Source organism: Seriola dumerili, unplaced genomic scaffold, assembly GCF_002260705.1.
Source record: "Seriola dumerili isolate Sdu_G_001 unplaced genomic scaffold, Sdu_1.0 BDQW01000025.1, whole genome shotgun sequence".
Lineage (NCBI taxonomy): Eukaryota > Metazoa > Chordata > Actinopteri > Carangiformes > Carangidae > Seriola > Seriola dumerili.
Window position 1 is genome coordinate 3,116,081 of NW_019174280.1, and position 20,653 is coordinate 3,136,733.

The following is a 20,653-nucleotide window of genomic DNA, read 5'->3' on the forward strand; positions in this document are numbered from 1 at the left end:
ATTGTGGGGGCATTTGTGATCACTCTGACACTCATTATTGTTGAAGTGACAAAATAGTATGGAAAATAGCAACGGCTGTCACTAACATGCAGGAAAAAATTCAAAAGGAATCAGTATCACATTATCACAATAAAGGTTCAAAATAAAGGGTCAAAATAAATGTGCTTTATATCGTGTATGTGTGTAAAAACTTACTTACTATTGTTGTTTCTGTAGTATAATTGTGTAGGCTGATATAAATGTTTTTGGACTCACAAATATTACCTCTGAAGTATAGCACAGGGGGAAATGATGGAGAAAGAGCAGATCTGCAGATACAGGCTTAAGCAACTGGCTGAGAGTTACTTTAAAGGATAGGCCCATAGTTTTAATCTTATCTTGAAACAATAAAATCATGACCATGTGTACAGCACATTGAAAGGGTTTTCTTTTTTGGCTGCTGTGAAAGTGGTGAAAGTGATGGGAGACTAAATCCAGTCTTCGTTTTTTGGCCAAGATGCATCCGAAAGTTCAGCTAAAGCTAATACGATGTTTCAGCTTGAATATTTTGCCTTTTATCATTTAATTGAAATTGTTTTAAGAAGACGTTTTTTTTTGTGGCCAGTGTGAACAAAACCGAAAAACCTTTTCAATGTACAAATGGGTCAATATCAGTATTGAGAGTTCCTCTCTACCCCACTGTGCTTTAGAAATACAAGTTTGCTGTCATGCACATAAATGTTTGTTAGTAGAGTAACCTGTGCCTATGCAGTTTTAAATGAAGACAAACATCTCTGTAAAATAATGACTGTTGCTTCTTTGTTCTGCTTAAAATATGAAGACTGTATTATTCATTAAGAACAAATAAAAACGTAACTGTATCATATTTGTGTATCTTCCATTTGAAAGTTCCTGAACCAAGTTTAGCAAAAACTAACTAAACTAAGCTTTGTAGGGTCAGCAACTGCACAGCCTCTCACTCAAAAGCCAGTTTTGGTTGATAGTATAGTTTATTCATATAATTTAATGTCTGACAGCCCAGTGAGCAGGTTAGGATTTCCTGTCAATGAGGAAATTGTGTAATGACTGAACATTTATAATAGTTTTAGAATAAATCCAACAAAGTGAATGTTGGATTAGCTGATAGTATCTGAAAACCCCAACACAATCCAACAAAATCATGACCACTTCAGGCAACGATTAGCAACGAATAGCCAGGTGTGCAAAGGTGCACCACAATAAATACCTTTGAGTTTGAAAGTGTGTGCAGTTCATTTTGTTGAGATTTCAAACACAAGTAAAAGACAGGGAGAGTGATCAGGGAGGCAGTCTAATGACACCGGGAGGCTTTTTGCCTGTCTTCAAGTGTGACCATTTGGAACAGGTATAAACACTTTTGGCTGTTAACGTGGTTGGACGACAGGTTATACAACTGCTGATAACTTTGTGTTAGCTTTTTCAAGTTTCCTGCTCTATCATTCACAGACAAACAGACGTGGAGTCCTGTTGTGTACTTTTAGTGCCATGACGTCGATGCAAATTAGACTTTACTTTGAGTATACTGCAGACACTTCAGCCATTCTGATCTTCTCTCTCTCTCTCTCTCTCTCTCTCTCGTTGCTTGATGACAGCTCATGCTCTGAGCAGTGGAGCTCTGGAGGAGGGGGATTAGTTAACATGGAGGGGGGGGCTGGGGGGATGGGGTGTTAAGGTCACGCCTCTAGCCTAAAAAGGCGAAGCAGAATACCAGCAGCAGCGATCCGCTCTAAGAATAACTCTGGGCCTGAGGCTCAGACACATAGCGTGAATGCAACAGTACCTAATTAGATTTAGAGTTTTATAGGTGGCAATTGAAAGTTTTTGACAATAACAAATAAAGAGAAAAATTTTCAAGTTTAAGCAGTGTGAAACCACTGTCCACACTGTAATCACTAGACTCCAGCAGCAACATTGGCTGGTGGGATAAAGTTACCTTGAAGCTCTCTCTCCCAATATCTCTTCCCTCTTTCCCTTGCATCGTCTGTCAGTCCCCGTGGTCGATCTAATTCTGTCAGAGCTGTTAGAAGGAGGGGGGGGGGGGGGGGGGTAGGCTGCTCTATCTACAACACCAGCCCCAACCAAGCAAAGGGTAAAGACACTGACCACCTCAACTTGGTCTCTGTCTGTCTCCCCAGAGTCATCCACTGGGACGGAAGTCACCTATCAGGACCACCTCACAGTCATCTGGACCCATCAAGAGTTTTTGACTTCTGGAACAACAAAAGAAAAGTGCAGAATTAAGTCCTGAGAATGGAAAAAGAGGTGTAGTGTTACCAGCGGTGGCCAAAGGGTTCAGATTTTCCACATATCCTCAGCACCAGCCATTCACATGACGTTGGTGGGTTGGAATTAAAGACTGGGATTAAATTGCACAGACGAGTTGAGGATCTAATATAAATATTTGTTTTCATGGCAACATAATCTGCACAAAGGATTTACTGTTGGAATCGGACTTTTATTCTGAAACTATGACTGAAGCAGTTGAAGGTAAAGTATCATCACATTAAGCATTACCAGTCAATTTTATTACATAATAGAAGACTCTCATGGTGTAGATATGAAGTGGTGTGTGTTTTGTTTTGCACACAGACTCTGTGATGTTGTGCTATCTGGTGTGTAGGGGGATTTCATGATTGGAAGCATCTAAAAATATGCCGCTATCATGTATCTGCTATTTGTAATGCAGCTTTAAGACCCCTGTGACATCTACTGTTCTGTATAAGATCAGTCAGCATCAACACTGTGCCTCCTGTAACATGTAACCACATGGACTGACACTGCTGGGATACTATTTTAACTGTTTTTTGTCTGTGGATACTGAAATGAGGAGACGGACGGGTGTGGAAGCAGAGAGCAGCTGTGGTTGCCATTGAAGATTTCAAGCTTGCAGTTTTGAAATCTCATGAACAGCACAGCTTAATGATGCATCTACACAGGTGTTTTCACTTAATTTGGCTGATTAAACAGAATCTCAGCACCATGCGGGAATGTACTTGATTGACAGCCCCTTGATTCTCCAGTTTGCATCATTCCGCTTGTGAAGGCGGGACAACTTGCACCTTTATGATAGGCTTTTGGAGTAGGATTACTTCATGCATTGGTCTGCAGCCAACCTGAAGAGAGCTGAGAAACTAATTAATTAAGGGATGATTAAGGGATAATTACCCAGTTATCTGGAACAAATCATTGTTTTCTTGAAATAATAACATAAATAGTGTATTGTCTCACTGTTAAATATTATGTTTGACAAAATAACAATATAATCTGAACACAAGGTCCTTTTACACAAGGTCTGGAGTTATCAGTCGCATCATGGTCTAAATCAGTAAAGGCCATTCACTGATGAAGACTGTAGCATTTGGTTGAAAGCTCTGAAAAAAGCTTGTATATATATATATATATATATATATAAATATATATATATTTTTTTTTCACGCAGCTGTTTCCAAAGGTCAAGAATGAACTTTTCACACTCAAAACTTGTATTCTCATGGTATTATTTATTCTTTAAAGAATCCAATTAACAATGTAAATAACTGTTGGCTTACAGTTACCTCTTAATTATCTCCTTACAACAAGAAAAAATAAATGGTGATAAAAGTCAAGATCACAAAATGAGATGTTTTAAAACCACAATAACAGCCCATAATATTTTACCAGTGACTTGTTATGCACAAGAAAGATCTTCATGTTAAAGCATTTTGGAAAATGTGCTATAACTTTTAGCTTGGTTTATCTGTGCAAATATGAGATGTGCTGATATTATGATGCTTGTTCCGTTTATATTCAAAGGCTGTTGAATCTATAGCGTCTTCTTGGCAGCAAGTTTTTGTCTAAGAGTAATTATGGGAGTTATGACTGTCAAGTGAATACACAGATCAAGTCAGTCAGAAGTCTTTACAAAGTGTTTACACAACAGTCCATAGTTAAGGAAGTGAATTGGTTTCTGTGAGGTAGTGAGCCAATATCAAATATAAATGTCTGACTTTAAATGGAGACAATCCCGTAGGAAAAAGTGGAAAAACAAAAAATGAATGGACAGTCTGCAGTGTCCAGACTAACATAACACCAGATGCAACACTAATGCTAGATGGAGACATGGAAACAGCTTCAATCAAGCTGCTAACCTGATTAATAGCATCAAGGTTCAGCTATGTTCTCTTATTAAGGACATGTTATGACTACACTTCCCTGTATTCTGACCGGATAGGTAACCACAGGCTCTTAATGACCGCTCTGAGCTGAGCTGCCATGGATACCCAGTGAGAATAACAACAGAAATCTCATCCGCAGTGTGGAGACAAGTCAGCCATAAAAGGAGGAATCGTACATGGATGGTTGGTCAAACCATTTAGAGTTGGATTTATTTCGAAAGTGGTGGCCAAGTCTAAAAAGGGTTGATTAGATATTTTGTGTGTAATTTTGACATCTGATCTGAGGGTTTTGCTGAAGAAGTTCACAATGGTCAGAAAAGGTCAAAGGGCCAGGAACAGTGTTTCAGTGGTTTATTGTGTACCACTAAAAAAGGAAATGGAGAGTGGATTTTGCCTTAGTGCTGCACAACAATGTAAATTCACAAACATAAAAACACAATATCTATTTAACAAGATGGCCATTGAGTAAAAATGTGAGTTGACAGAGCTAGATGGATGGTCACTGTGGTCCCATATTTCATAGCAATCTGGCCAGTGGTTTTAAAGATACAATAATCTAAACCAAAGTGTTGCACAGACTGACCAACTATCAGCAGACATCATCACATGACTACAGTATGTGGTCAAATCCATCCACCCAAAGCCTGAAAGAAAAAGCAAAACTCTCTTAACTGTAACTGCTACTGAAATGTCCTGCATCAGCTATTCCAGTGACTCTCCCCAGTGATTGACAGTCAAAGGGCTGCGGATCATGTCTCTCAGAGGAAGACTGTGCAGCAGTGCAGCTTGTTGGATCTGTAGCATAATGACTCACTCAAAAAGTCAAAAAATAACTTTGGCAACACCTCAAACACTGAAGAGTTTGTGTAGTTAGGGCTAGGGTTAGTTATTTAGGGTTAATACTAATGAGTACAGCTTAAAGGAAGTGTAACTGTGACTGGGATGTTTCTATTTGTAGTTATTTTGTAGTTGGCTATTCACCACCTCTTTATTAACTTGCATACTGGCTAATTCTAATTTACAATTAGTTAATTTACTATTTCTAATTTACACTGTTTATTAACAGTAAATTCCTAAATTTATCCAGTGTATTAGCTCATAAAACATCTATCTATGCGTGAACCAATCAAGGTACATTTATGATGGTTATTGTTAGCCTGGCTGCTTGTTAACATAGGCTATCTAGCACGATAGTAGTGAGCAAAAGAAGTATGACATGACATGTATTATGATTGTTATGTTTCTGTTATTACATTATATGACATCAATACAGAACCTTTATCCTGATTATATTTTTATATTATGAAATTTGCTACAATGAATATTGTAGCTTATACTCTCTGTCTTCTAAATATTTTTGAACATTTTGTCACGCATGAAAGTTACTCATGTCTTATCTCTCGTGTTACACAAATGATATGAAAATCCAGCGATTTGCTTTTTAGTTTCAGGCTCAGTGACCATAGTGCTGTTTAAGGTGAAAATCTAATGGGAGTGGTGACACTAGATAAATGTTTAAAGGGTTACCAAAATTGGGAGTTGCTCGGGACAGGCAGAAAGACTGACATCATCATCCTTGGGCCGTATATCATACTGCTTAAAAAGTTCATATTGCTGAGGGGCCATCCATTAATTTGCCATGCACAGAATTTTTATTTATATTATTTTCTAAAATAAGAGTTATTTTACTTTTACTTTACATTTGAAAAAAAGGACAAGTAACCCCATTGACATTTTTCAGGACATTTAGTCACACTTACTCAAACCTTCAGCCGTCCAGTGTCATGACAGTCGTCCCACAGCAGCCTCTGGGAGGCATCAAATGTGGTCCCTCATATTTTGAACTGACCTGTTGGAGTCAGAGTAATGAAGTTAGACAGACGTGTGTGCGTGTCTGTGTGTCTGTGTGTGTTTAGAGTGCTGCTAAGCTGTTTGAGCCAGCAGTAAAGGAGTAATCTACAGTAGCTGCCAAATGTGAGCTGAAGAGAGTCAACAGGTGGTCTGAACTCTCCTAACACAGCCACAGTGACATTAGCAACTAGCACTTTATGACAAAATGAGACTAAATGAATCCACTGTCTTATATCTTTATGAAAGAGAGTCATTAAAATGATGCACTGTTGAAAATGATTGCTTACAGGTAGACTACTTGCTGTGTCTTACTATGTTGTATTATCATAAACTTTATAACTAATTTCAAGCAAATTAAAACACAAAACAGATAGCGCCATTTCCATATCAAAAAAGTGCAAGACTGGGTCAGTGTTAAGAGTCTGTTTGGAAACTAGTCAGAAATGTAGCTGTCAACTTACTGACCCTAAATGCTACTTGACCCACTTTCCACACAACTTCAGGTAGACACTTTCTTCTGAAAATCACACCCTGTGGCATGAACTGTAACTTGAAATATGAATCATAGTGCTAGACATGTATGAATACTGGAAAGTGTTTATGTACTGAGAAATTAGTTATCAGAATATAAGTTGTAAGTGTACAGCTATCCAGGGAACTAAAAATTCAAATTAGTTAAGGCTTGTACAGTGACAAGGAAGCAGGATTCACAAAACAATAGACTATGGTCAAATTACCATATTGTACCTCATGCTAGCAAAAAACAAAGTATCAAAAGCAACATAAAGTCCCAATAGTTAGCACACCATAATAATTAGTCTAGAAGTAAACACACAGAAGTCCCAAAGTGTAAAAGTACAACAGTCTAACAGTAACTTAGTACAGTAACACGTAAACTGGTCAAAAGAATAAATGAACTAATTCACACTTCAACAGTCGTAAAACAAATATAAATAGGTAATACATACAGACAATGTAGCAACAAAGGCCTTTAAAGAGATAATAGAAGATACCTCTCAATATTTCCTTGGTCACATATTTGACAAAATTACAGATTTAATGTCAGTCCATTGCCAGATGCTGCTGCTGCTGCTGCTATGGCAACACAATGTTTAACTGAACACTAATTGTTTAGAGTTGAGGTTAAGGTTAGGATTACAGCTAATATAACACCAAATTTAAAGAATGTGCTTTTCAACACTGGTGGCAGAATACTATAATACTGAAAACAGGAAACTTTGGGCTTTTTTTTTGTTTTTTTTTACATCCTTCGTTAATTCTTTTGGCAAATTTGCTCGATTGTTTTGTCTCAATGCTTTAATCACCCTCCATCTGTCAACCCACAAAATGCTACTCGCTCAGCACCAGTTAGTTGCTAGCTTAGTAGCGAAAAAAGTGAAACATCTAATATTAGCAGTTAAAGAGACAGATATTCTTCTCAGAGTTGCTGTAAAAGAAACTGAGCTAAAATATTGGACTCACACGTCAGGTGGACGCCAACATTACTTCAAACGAAGGCTAATGCCCCTCTGTGTCAGGTGGATATGGAAGTATGATGGGCAGCTGTTTGCTAACTCTTTGGCGTAACAACTTCGTGCTAGCAATATGTCAAGGCTAGCTTGGTTTGTCTTCTGTCCCCTAGCCCCCGAGTGGCCAACATTCTTTAAACAATTCTTTAAACACACATCTTTTTATTTGCTCCTGACTGTTACACCAAAGTTACTCCAAACTTTAATACCTAATCGTCTGAATACTTTGCTGTTAAGTGTTGTTATTGCAACCTGCTGCTCTCTACAATTGCAGTTTAACTGTTTAATCTGGTTGTCTGTTTTGCCTCAATCACTCTGTAACATGTTTTCAAAGTTGTAACATGTTTTCAAGGTTATAATGTTCAGTTTTTGTTGAAACTGTTTCAGAGAGGTGTTGATTGACTTCATGGTCACTTTGGAGGATGTAGTTTGTAGTGCTGTTGAACTGTATTGCATTATACTGAGTTGTGTTTCTGATATTTAAATCCCAATACAGTTGTATTCAAAGGTCACCCCCCCTCTCCCCCCAAGGCAGATTACATGTTTTCAAGTGGGATGAAGTAAATTAAACCCCCACAGCGATCAGACATTAAAAATGAGCCTTTCTTCAAATGTCAACTTTTTATTTTTGCATACAACTATATATGGGGTTGACAAAATATTGCAGCTCAGGCTCTCAGTACATTGCATTACAGTTCAACAGCACTTCAGTACAGCCTCCATTAGTAGATGTACCTAATAAACTGGCAAGATAATTATTATTAAGAGAATTATATTAAAAGAACGTGAACAACACTGAATACTTCTAATATTAAAACACTGGCTGCACAGGCCAGCTAGCAGTGTGACTTTATGGAAATGTATTCATTTAGTACTGTTCTATCAGCCACATTTGATGCACTGTATCTGACCATGGATTCTCATATTGTACCTCTCAGCACGGTCGTCGACCACCACCACCACCATGGTCATCGACAATAAGAACGTAGACGCCGGGTCGCCGTCTGCACGGACCCCCAAGAAAACGTTCACAGATGACCTCTACTCTACTTTCAGCTCCCCGCTGGCCTGGATCTTAGTTCTGGCTCTCATCATTACATGGTCTTGTGTTTTTGTCATCATGTTTGATCTGCTGGACTACAAGACCATCTCAGGTATGGAGAAGTGTTTGTTGTTCATTTTGTGGTTCTGCCCTATGTCACCTCCAAGCTTCTCGGTTTCAGATACAGGGGTGTATTCACTGGAGTCAGACACTGAAGAAGAGCCATAGAGAAATGGGTTTTTGCTTCTTCCAGACTACATGTTGTATGGAAGTGTATGATAAATATACATTATCATACAAGTCAGGTTAGTCAGGCAGATCAGGCATATTGTTGCACTTAGAGGACCAAATGTGGGCCAGCTGTGGCTCACACTGCATATGCATATGGCTACGAGATGAGCTCTGTTTTGACAGTTGGAATTTCTGTGAATTTGAAATGAGATTTAGATCCAATTAGAGGCAAAAAACAAAAACAAAAACATCTCAGTAGTCACAAGTTTAACATCCAGGTAGTCTAGCAACCAGACTACCAATATGTATGTGGTGCAACTTGGAGATGTGTCAGTTATTGAAGCAACATAGGCTACTGTTCATTTCTGCGTGCAGGATGACATTCTTAAGAACCTTTTATCTTGTCCTACTTTGTGAGATCAACAGCTGTTTATATAGTCTTTTATGATGTAGAGATGTGGAAACTGTCTTTCAAAGATAGACCTGATGAAACAGTGCCAACAGGAACAAACTGAGAAGGTGTTGTAATCTAATGCCATGTTGGTCAGCAATGTGATGACTTAGCTGCAGGTGGATATGCCAGTTTATTTAATGACAATTTTGTCTGCATAGGTGTCATGCAAACAGAAATACATGCTTCTTTCTCACAGGCTTTTTAAGTGGTCTCCAATCAGATGTTATTCCTGAAGCTGGAAAGAGCTTTTGTGTTAGCTTAGCATAAAGTCATGTTGTTTTAAATGTACTGTCTTATCATTGATATTGTTTTTGTATCTCTCTCTTCTTTCTTTTTCATAATTTTCCTATGATTCTTTTATCTTTATATTTCTGTACAACACATCAAACTGCCCTGATATAAAATCTACTAATGTTACTTGTTCATATGTTTATCTGTAACAACTTCATTACTAAGTTGCAAGCATTGGTTCCATTTCTCCTCATAACATTAAAACAAACAATGCTTCCATAATTTCATTAATTTCTGTTGTGTTCAACTTCTAATTATCATTCAATTTTTCTAACCCTAACATGAACACCTACCATCATTTCCCAAATTATTATATGAGATTTTCACCTTAAATTAAAAGAAATCCATGAAGAAAACTGGAATAGCCTGGCAACAACTAAACATAGGACTTCATACATTTTCCTAGACTACAAAACTGATAATGAAATATTTTCTTTATTCACAATGTCATCTTGAACAAGAGGACAAAAGAAGCATGGGGACAAATCAATGTGTGAATTGATTTTAAGAGAAATACCAAGTCCTCTTTTGTTCTTTCTGTCACAGTGGTCATTGAAATTAATATTGTGTTGCCAGGTGACAGGTCATAACTACTTTATCATCATCATCATACCGTCACAGTGTGAACACAGGAATATTTTTTATCTCACACTACCACTGCTTTTTTCTCCCTCTCGTCTTCCACCCTCCTTCTCTCCTCTTTGTGCTTAATGTTGTTGCTTATTACCACTGTGTTTCTCATCCAACCAGGTCACCCACCTCCTGCCGTCAGGAAGGTTTTAAAGGATTCAGGGCATAGAGGCAAGGCACCTTACCTGATACTAACTGCTCAGACCAGAAGCCTTTTGCTGATAAAAACCACTAACAACCTAACATTGACTGCTAATATTAGCTATCAATGTTAGGCAGTCCTTCACAGACAGGTCTGTAGCTAAGTGCAAGCTGCTTTCTTTCTGGTACTTACTTAAGTGTTCAGGTGTACAGTAACATGATGTCAAGGGTAGCTTGTAGTTTTACGTTGTAGATATATGTATTTGTTTCTGTTACTTGCATATTTCTGTGTGAAGAAGAAAACTCTGGTTCAAATATTTGAAAAACCGAAATAAGGATTTTCCTTCCTGAAAACAGAAAAAACTTTTGGTTTTGAATATTTGAACTTCAGGCGAGCTTGATGTAACAAACATCAGCGTTCTGATCCTGTCGACAAAATTAGATAAATCAAGCTCTTCTGAAATCTCTACCTCAGTGTTTTAAAATGCATTTCACTGCTCTATTTTTCTGTACGATATGTATTTATTTTATAATTCCCAGTGTTTATTTTGCCAGTTTGCCTTTTGTGTAAACCTGGTTGCATTCAGGGATAATAATTGTGAAATGTACAAAAAATTTTGACTTGATGTTTAAAAAAGTGGAATCATGTTTAACTGATATATTGAATACAGAGTTTATACATTTCACACCACAGCTACAATAAAAACCGAATATGTTCACAGGTTGAGAGTTTCTCAGCCTTTCACTGGAGACTCAGATCTATGTGACTGCCCTGATTCAAATTAAATCATGTTTTGATGGTATTTGCACTGGGAACACTGGCCCTCCTTCATCAGACTGACTCGGAAACATCGGCATATTCAAGGACTGGGAGACTCCTGAAAACCTCTATGTCTGTATAAAGAAATAAATGAGCAGAGGTTTGATGTCAGCTCAGATTCAGCTGTACATGCAACAGCTGTTAGTGTAGAAATTTTGAGATTTTCTTTTAAAATCTTATTTAGTAGCCTTTAAGATTTTAATGTGATGTGGAATTTTTTTTATTGTTCAGAAGCAGATTAGAAGACATGAATGGTAACTCGATGAATGAGGGTCAATGTGATTTTTTTGTAAAGGCTATTTGCACATCAGTATGCTATGTAGAAGGCGTTTTGCAATGGTTAAACTGGACGGTGGGTTACCCCTACTCATAATGTGACATTGATAAATTCATGAAATGAGTTTAGTTGGTGTTGCCCCACCTCAGTTTAACCTTTCGCTGTAGAGTTCATGTTTGAGAATGAGAGCTTTGTCTGCACTGAGGAAATGTAAAAGTGAGAGGTAAGAGGCTCTTACTGATAATGCATTTGTTTTGTTTGGTCAAGAACAACTAGGAAAACAACTTCAGCCAAAAAATGAGTGACTAAATCAGCTGTTGTGTTCATGTCCCTGCTCCACCAGGAGGCCTCACCAAGATCGGCTCGGACCCCGTGAAGGCGGTGAATGATGCTGTGGAGGAAACAGCAAACGTGATCAGTGTAATATTAAAATTTGCTGCGAACCTGATTGCGCCTGAAGAAGAAGAAGGTACAGTCACTCTGCACATGGCAGAAAAACACACATGGAGTTCCTAATATATTATAGTATTGTTATTTCATACTCATTTCTCTCTACTCTTCTCTAGGAAATCTATACGCAGTAAGAAAAAAAGGTTTGTACTGCTACTGTTTTTGATTTTATTTCCTTTTGCAATGATCATACAGCTATAGAACAAGAAATGACTGCTCGCTGCTTTTTGAATGTCTTGTTCATGCTGCACTTCATTACATGTGCTGTCCTTTACATTATTGTTAGAACAATCAATGTAAGCTCCTCAAGAAGGAGTGATTTTTAACTGCTCATGTACAATCTACACCCAGAAATGTATTTCCCACACTTATAAGTCTGGTTTACCTAAAGTTTATCTCAAGGTTGTTCTGGTGATCATTTAAAAACCCACAAAAGATGCTGCTTTGATGAATGAACAGCACATGTACTGCAATTTTTCATGATGTGACTTAAAGAATCTTTCTATTTTGATCTATAGATCTTTTGCAAACAAAAGATTTATAGATGAAATAGATGAAAACTGATGGAAAATAATGCCGCTGCAAGAAGCTGCTACTTTCACAGACATAGTTTTGCTATAACAGACATACATGGATCTAGGTGACCACATGGCCAGTTGGTTATCATCATGGTGGTAGTTTTAAACTGACTTTATGTATGAACCATCTCAAAGATTCAAGATGGTTGGAGGAGGAGGAGGAGGAGGAGGAAGTGGAGGTGAAGATTAAGAAAGCAAAAGGTACAATATCTACAATGGCTTTATTTGTGGGTATGTGTAGATTAACTCTACAAAGATAATGACTGATGAGTCCTGTCCCCACCCTGTAACAGTAGACTAATGAAGGCACCAAGCAGGAAACCACAGTACTCCACCAATGTGATGTTTATCTTTACTAGCTGCACTGATATAGCTAACTTTCCTTTCTAAAAAGATTCTGTTTCTCACTAACTTTCCTTGCTAACTGCTGCCACTAACCTATTAAACTTCTAATGAAAGTGATAATGTACTGTATGTGTATGTGTATCTAAACTTTAGCATGTTTTATCGAGTTAAATCTGTATTTTTGTTCTTTTATGTTGCTGATTTTCCATTTCTCTTTTTGTATTCTAGGAGAATTTCTACCGTCTCGAAGTAAAGGTCTGTACCTCTTTGTTGAAGATATTCATGTGCATTTTAGCTTGACTGCTTATAGTGCTAATGGTGGCCAATTTCCTTTTAATAGCTACTTCACAAGCTAAGTGTTAGCATTCATTTACACTTACTTTGGTATTGTAACCTTTTTATATGTTCCCATTAACTCAACCTTGAAGTAGTTTCCCTCAGCTTTACGTCGTGTTGTATTATCTTTTAGCTCATTGTTGTGGTTTTCTTTGCTGTTAACTCTCACACTTTAATCAGTGTTGTTCACTGCAGCAGCAGGCAGCTGATAAAAAGCTCTGATAAATCCACTGCATACTACTTTCCCAGCACCAAACGACAAACAGACCAAGTTAGTGACCATTCTGTAAACTGTGGTGCATGATATATTTTTAGTTGATTTCAGTTGTTGTCATTTCATCACCACTTACAGCACCGTAAATATTCTTAATGTGGAAGATTAACGTTTCCCATTCTTGCCCCCCATGCTTCAGGGAAATTCAATTTTTCAACTCAATTTTATTTGTCATAACATACATTATCCCAAGTGTAAGGTCGAGACCTTACAATATTATAGAGAGAAACTCAACAGTTAACGGCTACCATAAACATGATTTTTGATGACTTTTTTTTTTTTTTTTTTTACAGTTGTAGAGATGCAAGCAAAGAAGAAAATACCAGTGGCTGAAGTTGTGGAGGAGGAAGAGGAGGAGGGAGAGGAGGGAGACGAAGAGGAGACTGCTGGGGAGGAGGAGGAAGAGGAGGAAGAAGAGGAGGAAGAACTAGAGGAGGAAGGGGCGTATGAGGAGGAGGAGGAAGATTATGAGGAGGAGGAAGATTATGAGGAGGAAGAATATGAGGAGGAGGAGGAGGAGGAGGAGGAGGAGGAAGGAGTGGAGGAGGAGGAGGTAGGCGGAGTTGAAGATGATGAGGAAGACGAAGAAGAGGCAGGAGCAGATGCTGTGGAGGAAATGGACAAAAAGGAAAAGGAGGAGGAGGAGACTGATGAAGATGATGAAGATGATGAAGGTGAATCGAAACAGGAGGCAGTAGAAGAGGTGGATGAAGACGATGAAGATGATGAGGCAGAGGAAGAGAAGGAACATGCTGATGAAGATGAAGATGATGTGAAAGAGTCTGCTGAGGAAGCTGCTGATGCTGATGCTGATGCTGATGCTGATGATGATGATGATGATGATGATGATGATGATGATGATGAAGAAGTTTCTCCTGAACCTATTTCCACTTCTGAGGATGAAGAGTCGGCAGCGTCTCCTGATTCTGAGTCTGACTCACCTGTTGATGTCAAAGACAGCGACAAAGACGTCGCTCTACCTGGTGAAGATGATGAAAAAGACGATGAAGAACATGATGAAGACGATACCAGTGATGATGCATTCACTGACACCTCAGATGTCAGTGAATCTGAACTTCTTTCCAGCGAAGAGGAAGACGAGAAGGATGATGACGACGATGATGATGAAGACGATAGACTAGCTGAGGGTGTCGCAACATCTGATAGCGATGATGTCATTGCAGAAGACAGCGATGACGACCTGGAGCTTGACCTTCCTCCTCTGCCTGCTGTCAAAGACGACGACAAAGATCTGGAAGAAGACATTAAAGTTGCTGAGGACACTGATGAGGATGAGGATGAGGATGAGGATGATGATGACGATGATGATGATGATGATGATCTGAACAGATCAGATGAGGACATCTCTGTTGCCTCCTCTGAGCACTTTGCAGATGATGAAGATGAAGAGGAAGACAGTGACCTCAAAGACTATGACCTCGACATTGACAGTGACCTTGACATAGACGTCCACGTTGACCTTGACGATGATCATGACAAACTTGATGATGTCATTGAAAAGGAGACAGATGATGATGATGAAGATGATGATGATGATTATAAGGAAGTTGATGTCTTTCCCTTTGAGAGTACAGACAGTGGAGTCTTAGGCGATGATGACGACATTGCTCTTAAAACAGATGAAGAGTCTGTTGGAGAGACTGTCTTCAGTGATGACATCTCCTATGATACAACAGACGACGATGATGAGGATGATAAAGATATTGATACCAGCTCGTTTGAGTTCACCTTTGATCAGGAAGAAGAGATCAAAGACACATTTCTTGACACTGAAAAAGACGAAATCACATCAGAGTCCTTAGTCAGTGAGGATGATGAAGATGATGATGATGTTGATGATGATGATGAAGATAATGAAGATGACGATGATGTTGGTGACGTCTTGCTTACAGGTATAGTGCAGCATCACTGGTTACTTTGATTGTGAGTTATATTACCTTTTTACTCGTTACTGATTGGCTGCCAGGTTTCCATTCAAATTATAATCAATGTGAAGAAGTAAATGACCCTTTTAAATCAATATTACATCAATTATATTGATAATATGTTAATGCAATAACATATTAAAGAAAATGAGAAGTGTAAATGTGGATTTGTAGTGTGCTATGTTGTACATATTTATTATACTTTAAATATTATTTTTTAAAGAAATGTATTAGCAGAAACTAATAAATAGATGATTAAAAATTGCTATCAAAAAATAGAAATAACTAAAAATAATGTATTTTATCAGGTTAAAAAAAATCCAGCTAACTTTCCTAACCTACAATGTTGCCCGACATATCACAATAGGCATGTAAAAACAGTAACATTACAATTTTTCTGTATTGGAAACGTATTTCAGTATTTATCTGAAAAAGCACTGATTTCAGTTCCCTTAAAAAAGGCCTTAGTAGTTATCAAAAAATCTTAAATGTAATTCGCAAAAGTCTCCTATTTTTCCAGCCTGCTGTTTTTGTATCTGAAAACTGTAAAATCCCGAGTGCTATGGTTTCAGATGTTGGAATGTTCAATACATTATTTATTATTTACTGGTTGACCAATCCATCTATTTTGTGCTGCTTATCTAGGTCCCGGTTGTGTTTGATGGTTAATTAATAATATTATCTGGAATCATTGTTAGACACAGGTGCAAAGTGCTGACACAAATGTATATAAATGTCAACAAATGAATATATGTTGTAATTAACTCTAGGCCATATTGTCTCCACAGGTTTTCATTGATATCCTTTATACTGTAGCTGTTTGTGGAACCAGTAATAAATTACGTTGTATATGGTCGTTAAAAAAAGTCTTTAAATGTTACATTTAGCTTGGTGGGTGTGTGTGTGTGTGTGTGTGTGTATAGCCACCACTGCAGCAGCCTTCACTGTCCACGAGGCGGCAGTAAAGACTGAGGCAGATGACGATGAGGACGAGGATGAGGACGAGATCAGCCAGGCTGATGATGAAGACCAGACTGAGGAGGATGAGTCGGAAGAAATCGGTGACTATCACATCTATTATGTTTCTATGTTTTACATACTGTTAAAGCAACATGAGCGAATTAAAACTAATGTGGGCTAATTATTAAACTGTCTCTCATCTGTGGGTTCCTTTTGAAAACCTTTAGTTAAGATTTATAGGTAGTGCCATCACTGTAGCTGAAGTGAAGTGCATACATTTGATGTTTAGTATTTCTAGAGGACCATTCATGTATGGAACCGCCAGTTTTATGTATTTTTTATGCATTAAGCCTTGTCTTATACTGTATAAAATCCTTGTAAAGAAATTCAGAGGCTCTCTATCTGACTATCTCTGGTATTATGTAGCAAATGAAATTTCCTTCTCACAGTCATACTTCACTTCATACAAGAGCTTCAGCCTGTCATCTACACACAATCCTCATTTAAAATAAAAGAAGTTAAACATGAAAATAAATGCATTGAACGGTTCATCCAAGCCAACATCATTTTGGAAAATTCTTTTGACTTTATTGCTAAATGATGTGCTTTTTACACACACTTTGGTTGTTATTTCTCCAAGTACCAAATCACAAAGTTCTTCATTAGATTTCTTTTCATTGGTGTTTTCTTTTTTTGCTGTTTTGAGCATTCTACAATTTTATGGTGGTGTGCTGTAGTTTTGGGACGTTAAAAACAAAAAGACTAATTTTGTTTGTTTTAGATTTGTTTTCCATTAGCTGAGCCTGAAGCTTCCTGCCCAGTCTGAAGGAAAAGACTGACTTTGTGAAACATGACACCTACATTTGTTCCACATGAGCGACAGGAGCAAAATAAAGATCTAAAATGTCAAACTATCCCTTTAATATCTTTCTTATCGTGGTTAAATATGAAAACTCTGTATGTTATTTATCAGTCCATAACTGTGAATGTAGTCAGTCATCTTATTTTACATCTTACAAATGCATGTTGCTGCTTTCACCCTCAGTTACTAGTCTGCCTGCTGCTCTCGAGGAGGAGGAGGAGGAGGAGGGACACGATGAAGAGTCGATGGCTGGAACACAGAAATCTGTCGATGAGCCAGAAGATGAAAAAGAGGAGTACGATGAAGATGACGATGAGGAGAAGGCGACGGTGGATGTGATTAAGCCTTTGCCTGAACCCGAGGAGGAAGCCACAGGTCAGAGACTGCGGACGATTACAGCTATTTTATCGTATTAATTGTAACATATAAATTCAATGTGAGTCTAACTGTCTGCTTCGTGATTTCAGTGTGTTCCTGTATGCACTCTGCCAAGACCAAAGAGTCTGCAACCAAGAGCACAGAGAAGAAAGGTCTGTGAAACTCTCACATCTTTATCTCAATACATTCACTGTCAGTGGAGGGACTTTATTCCTCTGCTGAGGGGAGTTCAGTATTGTTTGGTACCGCTAGTGGAGACCAGGAGGAGATCCTGTTGCTGTTAATGGTGGACTCAGATTGACACTAATAACAAAATCAAATTGTCACAAAAGAGCAGAGATTCAGACAGGTATTTTTTTATAATAATATAATGCAATTATAAAATACTGAATACCTAAGAAACATTTTAAAGATCGGAGAGTCATTCAACATGTACTGATAGGTCAGTTTCTTTCTGTCTTTATTCATTTATTTATTTATTTTTGTACAAAATAAAGTTAAAGCACTGTTTTCTATTCATTCTGTTTTTACTTTGTAAATGTTACATCCACACCAAAGGAACTTTATATGTAACAGAGACAATAACATGTATCGTAAAGCACTGTTTAGGCCAGTAATCCAATTTATTAAGTTCATTTGTTGCATCATTTGTTTTTTTTCAGCCGTGCATTTGATTGAGTGCTCAACAATTTATTTATAGAAATATTATCATTACAAACAGATTTAAAGTTTGAGTGAAATGTGATTGCACTTGCCTTTCTTATTTCGTATCGATCAGTCAGTTTCAGTATCTTCTCTCCCATAGAGCTGAATTATGTTTAGTTAGTTTGCAGACATGAATTAATTCAAAAATAATGGCACAAATTTGATATTAGTGTCAAGATCAAATGTGTAGAAAACAGCTCCGCACACATACAGTATGTATTTTTATTGTGTTAGATTTGCACCTGTTGCATTTGGATTTAGTTCAGTAGCAGAAACTTTGGATTCAGTATTTTCTCTGTGAGTTATTGCAGTTAAATGATCTTTTATATCTGCTGATAGTGGTAGAATATAAACTTCAGGTTGGTATGATAAATGTATCCTGCTGTCTGTGGAGCAGCGGCAGACATACATCACTGTGAGAAGTCTGGTGTTTGCTGTTGAAGCCTAGTGTAGCTTTAAATCTGTGATCTCCTGTTTGTGTTTTCAGATGCTCCCAAGAGGGTTTCAGCTGTGAGAAGGAAAAAAGGTGACGAGACACATTTCAGGTTTTGACTGAAGGGATTCCCATTAGAGCCACCAGACAAAACAACAAATGCAAATAAAGTTAATGTACGATAAGTGTCTTTGAGCAACCTGCATCTCTTAAGCTACAGCTAAACACTCACTGATGGAGTAGACTGGAGGCTAAATGCTACTTCAGAGGCAGAAATCAGGGCAGGAAAGTCTCTAATCACCACAAATTTGAAACTCGTTAATGTTTTTGTGACTATAATGAACAATTAGTGATAATTTTAATGAAGCATTGTGAAGTTTTTATCCTTGTTAATTTTTAATTCCAGACCATGAAGACGAAAAACCACCAAGGAAGGGTAACACTGAACACTCCAAAATACCATCTTTATACCACAACTAAATGCATTAATCAATACTTGTTCTTATTGAGAAGTAAAACATGATAACACTTGCATGTGCTGTATCCAGGTCTTCCCAGAATTGCAGGTCTGCAGCCGAAAATCAAGAGGGTCAGGAGATTTCCTGCTCTGTTTAGAGGTACTGACTCTCACTCCAGACACCTGATGGCCTCACTGTGAATCACTGGACATAATGACTGTGGCTGGGACTGAGGTTAAATCATGAGAAAACTGCAGAGTGTTGCGGGATGATAACATGAATGGTTACAACAAATAGTTGTAAAACCGATATCTGACACGTCTACCAGCCATATCCAGTCTACCTTTACTTTTTCACTATTTCTGTCACAATTTTAATTGATGTTTTTTCTATTTTCAATTTACAATAAAAAGCCAAGAGAGAGGAGAAGACCAAGACGTCCAAAACAGGTCATTTACACTCATTCTGTGATAAGAGACAGTAAAATATTCCTGACCATGTGGGGACGACTTGTTTTCACATCTGACTGTTTACACTGACAGAGACAGAGACCAAAAAACAAGAAGACGTCCCAGAATCTGGACAAGAAGGTAAACCTATTATTTTCACTATGATTTAAAGAGAATGGAGGAACATCTGTTTGATAACTTTATTGCACTGAAGCCAAATTGTCATTTTGGAAGATTCAAAAAACCAACAAGTGTCTTCTTTCCTGTCTGTTTCAGTTGGCCCCTGCAGGCCTGCACCAGTCTACTGCCCGTCCCCTCCTGGCTGGTATGGTAAGTGGCAAAGACTATGGAAGCAGTTTGAAAAGTTATCATACAGAGGAAATTCATTTTTATAACGCAACCTGTTAAAATGTCTAATGAACTATTTATCTTCCAGTTCATCACATCGTCACAGACAACCCCTACCCTCCTCCAACCATGTCAGGTATTTATCAGCGATGTAACATCAGTAAAAGACTCTTCCTGTGATTTTATACTCAACCAGTGTGATGTCATTTCGCTTCAGTTTTCCTGTCTCCTTCTGCTGGAAGATAAAAACATATCTTTTGTATTAAAATTCAGCTCCGTCTGCTCCTGTTCTGACCGTCCATCCTGGAGCTCCACAGATGCATCCTGTTTACCAACAGCAACCTCCACCTCCACCTGGGCAGCCGCTGTACGCTCAATATCAACCATATCCACCGCCGCCGCAGCCGGTGATGCAGCCTCAACCAGAACCAGCTCAACCAGGTGAACCAGTCCAGCCTGAGGCCCCAGAACAAGAGGCTCCTGTTCAGCCTGAGGTCCAGACTCCAGCTGCTGAAGCTCAGCCAGCCGCAGCTCTGGTCCATGGTGAGGAAGAGTGTGGTAGTTCATTTCATCGAAGCTGAGCCTTGTATTATATTATACGTACATATATATATTTTTTTTAATTATGTGCTCTTAACACAAAAGGAAACCACTTTAAATGCAGATGTTAATCTTCATTTACAGAATTTGAGA

General features: G+C 38.1%; 1 protein-coding gene across 1 annotated transcript; it reads left to right on the top strand.

Annotated features, from left to right (window-relative positions):
* Positions 1-8,486: 8,486 nt before the first annotated feature.
* Positions 8,487-20,405, top strand: LOC111236317 (serine-aspartate repeat-containing protein F-like; the record flags this gene model as incomplete). The annotated part of the gene is made up of 19 exons (XM_022765013.1): positions 8,487-8,706; positions 10,321-10,371; positions 11,782-11,907; positions 12,602-12,667; positions 13,721-14,151; positions 14,320-14,691; positions 14,806-14,895; positions 15,010-15,247; positions 16,291-16,428; positions 17,373-17,564; positions 17,657-17,719; positions 18,760-18,798; positions 19,112-19,141; positions 19,254-19,322; positions 19,577-19,612; positions 19,706-19,753; positions 19,889-19,942; positions 20,049-20,096; positions 20,299-20,405. Coding segments are annotated over 19 exons (2,418 nt in total), but the record flags the coding sequence as incomplete, so codon positions are not given.
* Between the last annotated feature and the right edge of the window lie 248 nt (positions 20,406-20,653).